Here is a 14089-nt window from a genome sequence, read left to right as displayed (position 1 = left end):
GGATTATTTTTCAATTACATATGTTGAGTAGCTTTCGCGTGATTGACGCACAAAGAATTCATTAAATAGTCCGTCTGTGTATAACTAAAGCATCAATGTTCAAACAGCCTTTGAAATAAACATTTTAACTAATAATACACTCTTAATATACAAATTAACATTGAAACCTGTAGTTTGGTTCTTTAACTTCAAAGAAGCGTAGTATTTATCACTCAACATACACTTAAGGAAGGAGCTTACAAACATATCCTTAAGTGTATATTTGTGTACTGAAGAAGTCCATTAGATTTTTCTAACGTAAGCGGGATGTAAGGAAAATTTATTTTGGTTGGTTTAGTGAAAAAAATATGTTTTTACAATAATAAAAGTTAAAGCGCAGACTTTTTTCTTTTATTAACGTGTATTGCCTTCACGTGCCCTTGTTACAGATCCTAATCAGTTCTGCATAGATCCGATAAGGATTAACTATTAAACGCAGAGTAAATCATTGCGAACGATTCTTGCGAAATCGCTGTTCTTAGTACTGCGAGTGTAGTAGGCTCAAGATGTCTCGATTTTTAAACAGTCCCAACCATTCAAAAGGGACCAAATTTCGGGCAGTGCGTTAGGCTATACTCATACCAACCTTTTCACAGAATTGTCGAACCTGTGTAGCGGCGTGGAGTTGAGCTTATCTTGTATTATAGTAAAATTTTACATCCTATTAATTCCATGTAAGGTACGTGATCTTTTAAACCTCTCATACCATTTTTTTAAACGCTTGATGGACAATTTCGATATTTTACTATAATTTAATCCAAAAAAATGGATACTTATCATAAATATTAATTTATAAGTAATCCTCAACTTTGATGGATCTTACAAGTCTGTTAGACTCTTGACAAAATACACTCGATAGTTTTAATTTCGATAATGCTAAAAAATATAATATGATTTGTTTGATGATTCTGGACAAATCAAATCAAGAAAATATCTTCAGTGGCCTCGCAAATATCCGCGCTACCAAAACATTAATTAAATTAAACTATGATCAATCAACAAATCCTTTTCGACAATTGTTATAAAACATTTGAACACGTGTATTGTGAATCTTCTTTCTCTTGCAAAATATTTATGATACTTATATATCAAAGTATTCATTTCTCAAGCACGCGTAATGCATATGATTTGATAATAGCTTATTAAAATCAATGTTTAAATAATTTGTCATTTCTTTACTGTCTTTCTATTTGTAGTAATGCCGAGTTTATATTTACATTATATATTCTTTTATGATGAAGACAATATGAATAAAATCTATCAGGGAAAGTAAGTACGGGAATTCTGCCGATTTGACATGTTAAAATTAAAACATTTAGCTAAAGTTCGATGAGGATACAATGTTTGAATATTATTAGTTGAACAAGAATACGACTTACAACATATACAATTCGTCTGATTTTTTGTTTTTAAGAATGTTGACAGAGAATCGACTCTTTTAACTTTTTATAGAATATGTGATTTAATGTGCAGTCCTCTTATTGAGCTGTTGGTTATTATTGACAAAAGCCAAATTTTGGTAGGAAACAACTTAGCCTCCTATGTACTCTCGAATTATATAAAAACCTTACGAGAAAAATAAATTACAACAAAATTCTATAGAATATTTTAATGACAAAATTTTCAAAGTTTAACCTAAAATATAATCGAGGATTTTGTATCGTAAATCGATTTAATATGCTCCATGAAAATATATTTTAGCTACGTCTTTACTATCTAACGATTTATTCTTGCATTTGTCGTTTTCCCTTCTAAAATAGACAAGCATTTATAAAGGAAGCCTGTTATGAAATAATTGGGGTCTCTTCAAGTATTAGGTAAACATCAAAGATGGCGAGGATTATTGCGTTGCTTATTTTTGATGACACGGGGGTCGGGCGCGGAGGATGACTGGTGATTACATCATCACTATTTATTTCTATTGACTAAATTATAAATGAGAATATTAACACCTCATTAAGAATAACAATAAAGAAACATACACAGATTAAAATATATTTACCAATGTTTACGTAAGAATATTGGAATTTAAGAGCGTTGCTTGCTGAAGCTGATAAGGGTTGGGTTAATAATTACTAAAATTCTGCTTACGTAACACAAGAATGACTCTGGTGAGTAAGCGGTCAGAATTAAACAGACAAATTGGACGAGAACACGGTTTCTATTTGACATGCAACAGTATAGAGTCCCTCAAAGTAAGGATCTGCTAACCAATACGTTCTGAAGATAATGTTTCAAACAGGATAAGAATGAAAATGTTACATAATTTTAAGAAAATCTATATGCATAATATAAATAATATAAATTTGTATGAATATCGATAATTACAACTATTTTAAAATGATTGTACCTACAGCCGTTTACATGTAGATATTCTTTTTTCATTTTTATTCGAAGTCGACTAATGGTGGCGAACTGAATCAAATCAATTCATCTTTCTTCCTGACACAATAACCGGATTTCCTATCATTTTCATTCAACAAAATCCCTCCAAACTTCTTTTTGATTAAAACTATTTTAAGTGATTTCGATTTAAAAAAACATATATTTTTAGAATCACTCTGATATTAGGCCTCACTTACGTTAAAAACAATCATTCACGTTAGGTTTCATATATACATAATACATTTATATATTCTCTCCCACAAACATTACAGTTTAAATAAGTCTTAATAGTAGGTACAATTGTCTGTGGGGGACAGGCGCCCGAAATAAGTTGCCCTGTACTAAGTGTGTCCTAGGTCCCCTTTTAGGATAGAACTACGATATTTATTTAATTTTATAGTAAATAGAGAAAGACCAAATAAGAGGTACAATAGCAATTATGATATAACAAAGTAATTTATGCTCGTGAACATGGGTATGTTTGTGAGCATTTGCGTGTGTGTTTGTTGGGACTTGTGGTGTTTTTTGTGTTTATCTTTAGCCCGTAAATAAATATTTTTTCTGTCGCTCCCATAGTTCAGTTTAAAAAGCCAATCCGTTTTTTTTTCTTATGAGTATTTTATTAAATTTAAAACTGAGAGAAATTTATTTATCTGATAATATATAGCCTACCTTAAAACAACAAAATGATTAAAAAATATATTTTATCTACTCAATATTTCACAAGTCTATTAATTATTTTTTTTAAAATTAGTTTAGAGAGAGCTTTGAATATCGAAAACGGCCACTAGTTTGATACTATATTTCTGTCTTCGGATTTAAAGATTGCTTTAACTGTGATGTGGATTTTTTAGAGAATTGGGCATTACACCTTTAAACATTTTATTACTTAAAACATGATGCCATTCCATTTCAGACCACAGTCTATTTTTAGGTTGATAATATATTTGCTTTTTATCGTCCGTAGTGATTAAGAAATCAAAAGATGTTTTTCGCAGACATCTGAATTATCTTCAGCTAGTTCCATATTACTTACTTAGTCGTAACAAAAAAGTCCTTACTTTCATAAAATTACCGTACGCTTTTTTAGTAATTTATTTTTTGCTAATCGTTTAAAATAATCTAAAGTAATCCAAATAAATTGAATTTTGATGAAGTCCGTTCGTAAAGATCGATTCATCTATGTATCTAAAAGTAATCAAAGACCGATGTCAAATAAACTGGATAGTTTTAATTTGACAAAGTTAAAGACAATAGCATAGTCTATTAGTCTGGACAAATTAAATCAAGAAAATGTCTTCCGTGGCCTCGCAAAGATCACCGCTACCAAACCATTAATTAAATTACACTCTGATTAAAAGCGTTCGACAATTGTTATTAAAACACTTGAAGTCGTGAATCTTATTTCATTTGCAATATATTAGTTAACTTATATATTAAAGTATTCATTTCATAAGAATGTGTCCTAACTTACATAAAATACGTACACTTATTTATTAATGTAATTTTTGCTAATCATTCTCTAAGGTAAATAATCTTAGCGAATAATGACATGATATACGATAAGCCGGGTAGATAACCTCAGCCCCGTCGCCTGAGGCTTAAAAATACTCGTAGTATTCGTGGGACTGAGGATGCGTGACAAAACACAGTAATTTAAAATAAAACTCCTTAAGATAGCCACTTAAATTAGCTTCAATATTTGGAATTTTCTGTTTAAAAATAAAACTAAAGTTTTTTGTTGAAAAACTACAACCTGCGCCAACATTTTAATTACGGAATTTCTTAATTTTTCAACGTCTGTGAATAAAAAAATTTGCAAATAATTAGTTATGTAATTACGTTTATCGTTGTATTCTATTACATACACATAAAAAAAATAATCAGTTGGTAACAAAAACATTTAATTGAACAATACGTTAGGCTTTTTTAGCTTCTACGTTTACATTGAAACTTATTTAATTACGATAAACAATTTAAAATTGGAAACTCAAATTTTATAGTGCGTGGTGTTTTTTATATTATTTCCATATTTATGTAGAAGAATACATTTATTTGGAGATATAACAGTGATAAAAAATAATGTCTTCTATAACAATAGTTTTTAAAGTTAACCTTCATGTTTTGTGAAATTTTTGTCCACGCGTAAAAGCACGACAGACTGGTCTTGTTATAACGTTGTCGAATTAAAAAGTTTACACGATATAATCAATATCAAAGTATCTACATACTCGTATACTTGGTCATGTTTTTCATCGTTTCGAAAAAATCGCTAAAATGACGATTCAAAAAAGCTCATAAGCCTACTTGAATAAATTATATTTTGATTGATTCGTATTTGATACAGACCTATTAATTCTAGATAACAAAAAATTTATAAATGGAACAAATCGAAAAACAATATTCTAGTAACAATACTTTCTTCCGAGTGTTAAAACGAACTTCTCAAAGTGATTGATTGATTTTCTTATATTTGTTTTTTACTATTAAGTGTAATTATAATTGTTTGTTTCCCAAAAAATAAATAAATTAAAAAAAATTAAATAATAACGTCATTCGAAGTCATTATAAACGTAAAGTACGACACAAATTAGATGTAGAAATTCCTAATAAAAAACCGATTACGCTTCCCCCACGTGATGGAAAGTGGGGGGGGGGTGACTTCTCGGTCAGCTCTGGACGCTTAGTGCGCCTAAGTGCGCCGGGTTTATCCACTAAAAAACTAGCGGTACCCTCTCCGGGAATACCTGGATTTGATCCCTGCGGCGCCTATTCAGGCGAGGGGAGAAGGTACGCGTAGCGCCTTTTCCTACTCCCCGGTCGTCTTCTGCGGAGCGAGTCAGCGGCGGCATTCTCTTCCCGCTCCCACTCCGACAATTTCGCAGAAGAAGCGCAACTCTAACCAGCACATTCTCAACGCCATGCTCGGCAGCGAAAGGTCTCCGCCAATAGTCGCCGCAAGGAGGTGCCACTGTGGCTCCACGCAGCACACTCGTACAGGGTGTGTTACGCCGAGTACACTGGTGCACCACACTCGTGGCAGGAGGGAAATCTCTCCACCGCGCTATCCCTTGCAGGTTCTAGATATTTTTTAAATGTATGTAAAAGAGTAACTACTGAGTTTCTTGTCGTTTTTTCTCGGTAGAATCTACTTTCCGAACCGGTAGTAGCTCCACTTAATTGTAAAATGACGATTTAAAAGTGCTTGTAAAAGGCTACTCGAATAAAGTTTATTTTGATTGATTGATTGGCATAGCGACGCAAGAAACATTTGGAAGGAGGCGACCGAGAGCGACGGCGGTGTTGATGAGCCTCGGGCGGAGATGGACAAAATGCTGCCCGAAACTACATCGTCCGTCCAGGATCCGGCCCAGATACTTCAACTGGGCCTGCACCTTGATCACCATCCCCTGGACCGTGGGAGAAGAGGGCCTCCATTTTGGACATGGAGAACCTCAAGCCCGGAATTCCCATGCGGTTCACGGTGAGAGCCGTTCCGACTTCGGCGAGGCAAGCCGCCTCCCGGAAGTCCCACCCAATCGCCCCGACAAAAAGTCGTCAGCGTAACACAGCATCCCTATCCCGGGAAGGACAGGAGCCCGCAGGAGCCATTTGAAACCGACGTTCCTCAGAATTGGGCCGACTACCGCCCCCTTTGGAATACCGCTACCCACTCGATGCCGGATGAGCCTCTCATCAACCCCCGCCCAGAGGATCTCCCTGTCCTGGAGGTACGCCTCCTGAGATAAGACGGCACCTCATGGTATCGAAGCGCCTCCCGTATCGCCTTAAAGGGGAGACTGTTGAAGGCGTTCGACACAACCAGCGACACCGCCAGGTCGACCTGCCCCCGGGCCACGGCTTTCGTCGTCCGAATCTTAAGGGCGTCCAGGGCGTCGACCGTCGACCGGCCCGCCCTGAACCCGTACTGAGCCTCCAAGAGATCCGGACCGACCTCCTCGTGGTGCTGAACGAGACGGGCTGCGAGGATCTTCTCGAAGAGTTTTCCCGTCTCCTTCAGCAGCACGATTGGCCTGTATGCTGAAGGAAAATCCAACAGCCGACCTTCCTTCGGCAACAGGACCAACTTCCCTTCTTTCCACGGCTTCAGAAACTGCACAAACACGCGTCGAACAGCTCCCGAAGCCTTGCACCTAGGTATTCCAGGGCGTCGCACAGAACTCGTCCTGGAACCCCGTCGGGACCCGGCGCCGTAATCTTAGCCCTTAAGCGACCGAGGGCCATCTCTTTCTCCCGCTCCGTGATCATCATCGCGCTATTCAACGCTATTCGTCGCTATAGATTCTCGCGCCAGTTCAACCCGAGCAAAGCTGGTGCATGTAAATCGACGTGTCAAATATGTTATGTTGTATTTTCGACGTGACGAATATATTAGGTCATATGATATTACAAGTCGAGATGGCCCAGTGGTTAAAACGCGTGCATCTTAACCGATGATTGCGGGTTCAAACCCAGGAAAGCACCGCTGATTCATGTGCTTAATTTGTCTTTATAATTCATCTCGTGCTCAGCGGTGAAGGAAAACATCCTGAGGAAACCTGCATGTGACAAATTTCATAGAAATTCTGCCACATGTATATTCCACCAACCCGCATTGGAACAGCATGGTGGAATATGTTCCAAACCTTCTCCTCAAAAAGGAGAGGAGGCCTTTAGCCCAGCAGTGGGAATTTACAGGCTGTTGTTGTTGATATTACAAAGTACTACGTTTGTATAAAGATCATATTCACGTAAGAAATAAATATTGATAATTTGGGATAGCGTACTTAATCGGATGTGATCGGTTTTTCGAATTTTGCCGATGCTACATCTAAGTTGTGTCGTACTATATGTCACCGCATATTATTTCGTTTTGCGTTCATTGTGTACTGTAATAGACTTAAACATACACATAGAATTTATGGACATTTCAATTGCATTTGATTGGCGTAGGCGTCGAAAATGGATCTTCGATGTGTTAATTTACTTAATTAATTGCAGTAGTCGTTAAAGTTTTAGTTTCTTGCACCTCGCTCGTATAAGACTACAACGTTTCTTGGAAGAAAGTAAGTGATGAAAAGCGGTAAAGAATTATATTTATCCTTGCTATGTAAGTAAAACAATATTTATTATGACCTTAGGAGGGCGATGACTGTACGCTGAAGTCGAGAAAGTAAGAAATTTTGTGCAACTTAATCTCTTTCTATGCTGCAGTGACACACAATAGGCTATTTGACTGGTTTTTGAAATCCGTTTTATATTATTATATTATTATTTAGTACAGGTTTTGAACACAGTAAAAGAATTATTTTTTAATTAAAACATTTAAATAGCTCGCGAAAACGCCACATGGACAATATGGCGCTGCAATGGGTTCGCCGACGTAACTTGCCTGTATTTTAATCTGTGGGACAAACAGTAGACAAGCAAGGTTAACAAGCAATTCACTTCATCATAAGCCGGACCAATTAGCAAGCGTTTTGTGTCACGTGACAAATGTTTAAAAAATGCATTTGTATTTATGGATGTTTGAATAAATTAAGTATTATTTTCAACTTTCGTTAATGAATAACCATTTTAAAACTCATAATATTAGGTATATTATACTGTACTGATTATAATAATTGACGCTTTATTTTTAACCGACTTCAAAAAAAGGAGGAGGTTCTCAATTCGTCGGGGCCTTTTTTTTATGTATGTTACCGAATTACTCGAAGATGGCTGGGCCGATTTTGACAATTCTTTTTTTGTTTGAAAGGGCATGTTTAACAGGTGGTCCCATTGTCAGGAGATCAGGATCTGATGATGGGATCCAGGAGAAATTGAGGGAACTCCTCAAATTTTATAGGCACACCTATAGTGATTTCGGTTTTATTCAAAGTGCCTTGGTCATATGCTCACGAAAAGTGACATTTGATGAAGTGGAACTGATGATGAAGACCACAACTGGTAATCAAAACCTATTAGTAAGTAACTATTTTACGGGCTGAGTTCTATTTCTTTAAGATAGTCGTCAAGCAATTGATGTTAGTAAACATGCCTATGATGAAATCTAGCTGATGGTGGACTACCAGGAGAACTCCTCAATGATTAACAGCATTAAAGTGAATGACAAACACTACCAATTGTAATTATAAATAACAAAACAACACTGAAAAGCAGTAAATATTTTTTTATAAATAAAAAAAAAACCGCCTTCAAAAATGAACTAAAAAGAAAAAAATAATCAGTTACATCCATATCACATTTACGATTTTTTAATCACCTTTTGAAGTCGGTGCCAACAAAGTAAATAAATTCCTATATTGAAATCATTTAATTTGTATCGATAGTAAGGTTTGTCTAATGGTGTCATCTATACAATAAATAGATTTAGTTTTTGTATGTATGTATTATGTACCTATATGCATATATACCAATGTTGGCACCGACTTTGAGAGGTGATTAAAAAATCGTAAATTGGATATGGATGTAACTGATTATTTTTTTCTTTTTAGTTCATTTTTGAAGGCGGTTTTTTTTTATTTATAAAAAATTATTCGCATTGTCAAATAGCCTATTGTCTGAAAGTGATGATGAGATATCTCATTTATTCTATCTGATTTAAATTAACGATGTTGTGTTGCAGTTGCTCGTACATATGGTTGTAACTTGTTCACATACTTGAGCGTACTTTGGTACGTAGTACTACATAGTAGTACATACTCTTCTTGAATCCTGTTTCGTTATTATTTATTTATTTATTTGGTTCTTCAACAATGTGTACACTGATTATAACAATATAATATAACAAAAGTAAAATTATATTCTAATTGTCATAATTACTTAAAGAAGAACACAGCATGCACTAAAATAAAACAATCAACATCCTAACCTAATTTTTTTTAGTATAATAAATAAATATAACATTTACAAAAACTTTAGTTTAAAATAACTGAGTAATTTCTTAATTTTTTTAAATTAATATAATTTTCACCATTAGTTTTCTATGTTGTCTTGGCTCTGGGTGTTTGTGGTACCTTCGTTACATCTGATTTCCATAACACAAGAGCTTCAGCTACTTACATTGGGATCGGAGTAATGTATGTGATGTTGTCTCATATATTATATATTTCAAACATATTTTTTGTTTGGAGTGGAGACCTAAAAAAGCCGAAGGGATCAAAATCGAACCTGCGACACTTTACATCGTTTTACACCATTACACAATTGTGCCTTAGATACTTCTATAAAAAGATAACAACCAACACTATATGTATTTACGAGTATCGCAGTACACAGTAACTCAAGGGAAATGGGACCTAACTGATTGGATATGGAGTATCATAGTATGAATTCAAATTATTACAACTGACCTAGTCTGACACAGAACAGAATGTGGCTACATTGCCTTTTGTTATCTATATTATAAACTCCGGACAAAATCAAAATAAACTTAATAAAGTTAACTTAAATAAAGTTAATATTTTTCGTCAATCAAATGTAATAATCACATACGATTAAAATTTATGTTTCCTATATGAAAATCAAGGAATACCTACTAAAGCTATTCTCTTTTATCGTTTATATATTTCAGTATTATACCTGTACTGATAGTAAAAAGCTAACTCTGTGTTCTTATAGCCAACAGGATTGAGTTTAATAAAATTTGACATTTAGCAAACTTGAAATACAAGACTTTTTTCTTGGATAGCGCTAGCGCCTGACGAGAAAATCCTTGTAACCCGAGCGAAACCGCTGGCGACAATATATTAATATATTTTGAAGACAGATTCTATTACAAATATTATGTGTCGTATATCAAAATCCATTACATATGTTATACCACTAGCCACGTAATTAATTTCGTGACTTGAAAATAAAACGATTTATCTTTGACATAGTCAATTAATCTGTGTACTTAGTAGATTTTTTGAAAGATAATAAATGTTATGTGAGTGTCATTTGGACGGAAAACAATAAAATGGAATCATAACCTCATTTTAAACTAAGAGTATATTTTTCTCCCAACTTTATTTGATTGACTTTGATTAACTTGTTTTTATTCTGGTTTAATAGTGCCAGTTTTATTCGTAAACGCAAATCTTTGTCTGGCTCCACAATTATATGAGTGCGCGCCATCCTCAATTCGTCAAATTTATTCATCATTAAATTATATAGTGAAGTCACATTTCCAGTTTAGCTAGAACTTTTAATAATTGAAACACACTGGTTTACACTTTTACAATTTTATTTCTCTCTCTACAATTTCGACGCGTCCGTATAACTTTTCGAGAACATTCTGCTTGCTACTACCCACATTGTCAATCATACTGATTTATAATTCGTTTATTTGTCTAGTGTTGCTATTTTAAATATATTTATTATTAATTATTTTAAATTAATAATAAGTGTTATTTTACACAATAAAACTCTATAATTAGATAATTATGACTTATTATTTAGCTTATATTATACACAATTTACCTAATGTTCCTTTAAAAATATGTATCTATATTATCTATATAAGGCTAGGCTAGGCTAGGCTTACAATAGGTAGTTGGAGAACGTTTAAACGAACACGTCTTCATTTTTTTTCTAACTTGAAACATAGCAGAGTTTAAAAAATTACATAAAAGGGAATGACACAAAGAAACAAATTTTCGTAGCAACAGAATTCAGCAATACAGATTTTTCGCTTAAACTTTGCCCCATACATATTTCACACGTGAATTTCGATTAACGCGTGATGCTGTTTCCGACAGGTTCTCGGTAAACTTCTGCGCTTGAACAACAATAGTGCAGGCAGCCGCTCGTGTCATCGATCGAGTGTCTGTGAGAGAATTCCACTGTCAGGTAATATTATACTAATTCATTCATTTTTATCGATATATTTTGGTTACGGCTCTAAAATACTATTACTAAAAATGTGCCGCTTGCCTGATCCGCTATGGCTGCTATTCTCAATACTAACTATCTACAATCTACGTAACTGTACAAGTGTGTGTGTAAATAATATAAGTACAATATTGTCAGTCACACATTTCGAAGGACGGGAAATCAATATTGTCAAAAATACCGATTGAATATTTAAACCCTTAAAAAATTTAAATAAAGAACGTACAATTTTGTTTGTGTATTTATAAAGTAAAATGTTATATCACCACTATAAACGATTGTTTGTCACATATAAATGTCACATATAATTCCTGTTAAAATATTCTTTAAGATTAATTTTGAATTTAGAGTATGTATTTTTTTCAGATTTAATGGATGCAAATAGATACTCAACTCAAAGAAGTTTAACCAGGTGCAAACGTAAGATCACCCGCGATGGTCTGAGTAGTTCCGAGCTCAATAGGAAATGTATTTCGTGTACATCGTTACGGCAATCATCCTCTACGATGTCAAGACCACCTGCGCCGGCGCGCGCTGTTTCAGTACGTTCACATTTCGACTAATGCACGGAGAAATTAAAATCGTTTTCATTCGGCATGACATTATATTTTGATATTTATAAAAGTGACGGGACTCCCGGTTAATGTGAAACATTGAAATTGATGATTAAACACAAATAGATATAGTTTTTTTATCATTACAATAAAATATAGCAATGAAGAATAGCGGAGGAGACTGCTCACTAGGAATCCAAGGCAGTCTAATAATTGTTTTACTTCAAAATGGCTTCTAGATTTTTATAATACATGTAGATACATACTAGTATACATCTATAAAAAGTTAGCAGTTAGTTTTTTGAATGCGTATCACGCAAAGCTGAATGTTTCGAATTGAAATTTGCATTATTACAAAAGACAAGCACGAAACAAGCTGAATATAATATTATTCAGCGTGTTTCGAGAAGATCGTTATTATATGTAGAATATAATATAACGTACCTACACAACACGTGGCCGGGTATGGCTGGTGTATGTATAAAAATATATACATTTTTATAAATTGATCTCGCTCGCATTTGTTTCATGTCATTCATGTGATAAATATTTATAATTCCTCTAATGGTATTTCAAATAAACGTCTCCGTACTGTAAATAAAGTAAGTAATTAATGTTTGATTATAAGTAAAGTTGTTTGAACGCATATAAGATTTTGTATGAAAAGAAAGGCTATGTAAAGGATACAATTAAGGATCCTTTGTTTTTTTATAAATACCAACGTTTGTTCATGTGAATGAAAATTAATAAAACAAATAAAATATGACAGTGTAGTTTAATTTAAGACTTTTTCATTTTCACGTCTTTTCATAGATTTACTTAAGTTACACAAACTCATCAATAAAACGAACAAACACGATACAGAAGACCAAGGTTATGACTAATATTTAACTAATTACAAGAAGAAATATCAATTTCAAGTAAAGTATGTATGAATTTTCTTCATTTAAACAGTTGCTGCAGAGCTACATGCTACATCTGAAATACTCGATTTTATTTCTTTTAATACTTTAAAAACTGTTCCTTTTTTTTCTTTTTTGACTTCCATAGAAAAACAATTCCTTTATATGAAATGAGAAGGTATGTATCATCAGCTCCAATTGTGCCGAATATCCACTAAAAATCAGTGGTATCTATTCCGTATATTCAGAAGCCACATGGGAACATTTGCGTATACGGGAAAGGATGGCTTTCAATATCTAAGGGAATGTTCAGGGTACAGAATACTATTTTAGCCTGGACGACAATTATTTAGGAAGGGAGAAATAAAGCAGAAAGCCGATACATCTTCTTCGGTCTTCAATTAAATATAAACCTACCACTACATCGGGTATGAATAATCTTCTAAGAACCGAACAAAAGTCAGTGGTTACTCCACCAAACATAGTAGTTACTACAACAATTGTATATATAAAGTATTTTATTATTTTTATAAGGTCTGTGTTCGAATTAGCAAATGACCCACCTAGTGGAAATCATCGTCGATAATAGACATTGACCCTGAAAAAACATTAACCATAGTTACACTGATCCGTTCTGTTTTTTCAAAGGTTTTATGTATTTTGGTTGAATGGTATTCGACCAGCTCGCCCGTGATCATATTATTTATTTATATGATTACTTGTATTTAAATGATTCAACTTTCAAAATTATATGATTGTTATCTTGAAAGCAATATAGATGAAGACTATCATTGCATTTGGTTCACTGATAGGAAGAGCAATTTTCGTCGTAATTAAATTGAACTAAATTTCCTCCCCACTTAGTCAGCCGATTGTCACATCTCACGAAATGTGAACGACGAAAATCTAATATGCTATTTGACAATGAAATATACAGTCATATTAGAAGAAGATTTCGGATCAAATACAAACGATTATTTGGAAATGTTTCGTGCTAAATTAGCATTTCTAGCAATATAAGCCTACCATCATTTCTCAGTTAAGGATTATGGTACTTTTTTAATATTTCATATTTACACAGTTCCGATATTAAAATCTTGTTTTATTCATTATTCAAATTTTCAACAATTGCTTCACAATATGTAACTGTTTTCGTAATGTTGGCAAATTGATAATTAGTTATGTAAGTTTTAATCTTCAAGGATCTTAATTGCATTTTTAATACAGCTTTTATACATACCTATAGTTTCTGGTAACGGTTTAATTAAATCATTATATGCGCTATTAATAAGATGAAAAACATACATAAATTGTAATAAAAAATATAAAACA

General features: G+C 33.7%; 1 protein-coding gene across 1 annotated transcript in view; it reads left to right on the top strand.

Moving 5' to 3' along the window:
- The window catches only part of LOC124532466 (RYamide receptor-like), a 31988-nt gene extending 19496 nt beyond the window's left edge, over positions 1-12492 (top strand). Inside the window, exons 5-6 of the mRNA XM_047107371.1 lie at positions 11169-11259; positions 11668-12492. Coding sequence (XP_046963327.1) covers positions 11169-11259; positions 11668-11864 — 288 coding nt within the window. The 3' untranslated portion in view covers positions 11865-12492. The remainder of the gene's footprint in view (positions 1-11168; positions 11260-11667) is intronic.
- Positions 12493-14089: the final 1597 nt, after the last annotated feature.

This window comes from Vanessa cardui, chromosome 9 (assembly GCF_905220365.1).
Source record: "Vanessa cardui chromosome 9, ilVanCard2.1, whole genome shotgun sequence".
NCBI lineage: Eukaryota > Metazoa > Arthropoda > Insecta > Lepidoptera > Nymphalidae > Vanessa > Vanessa cardui.
Note: the sequence above shows the minus strand (reverse complement) of the source record. Positions and strands in the feature narration are given on the sequence as shown.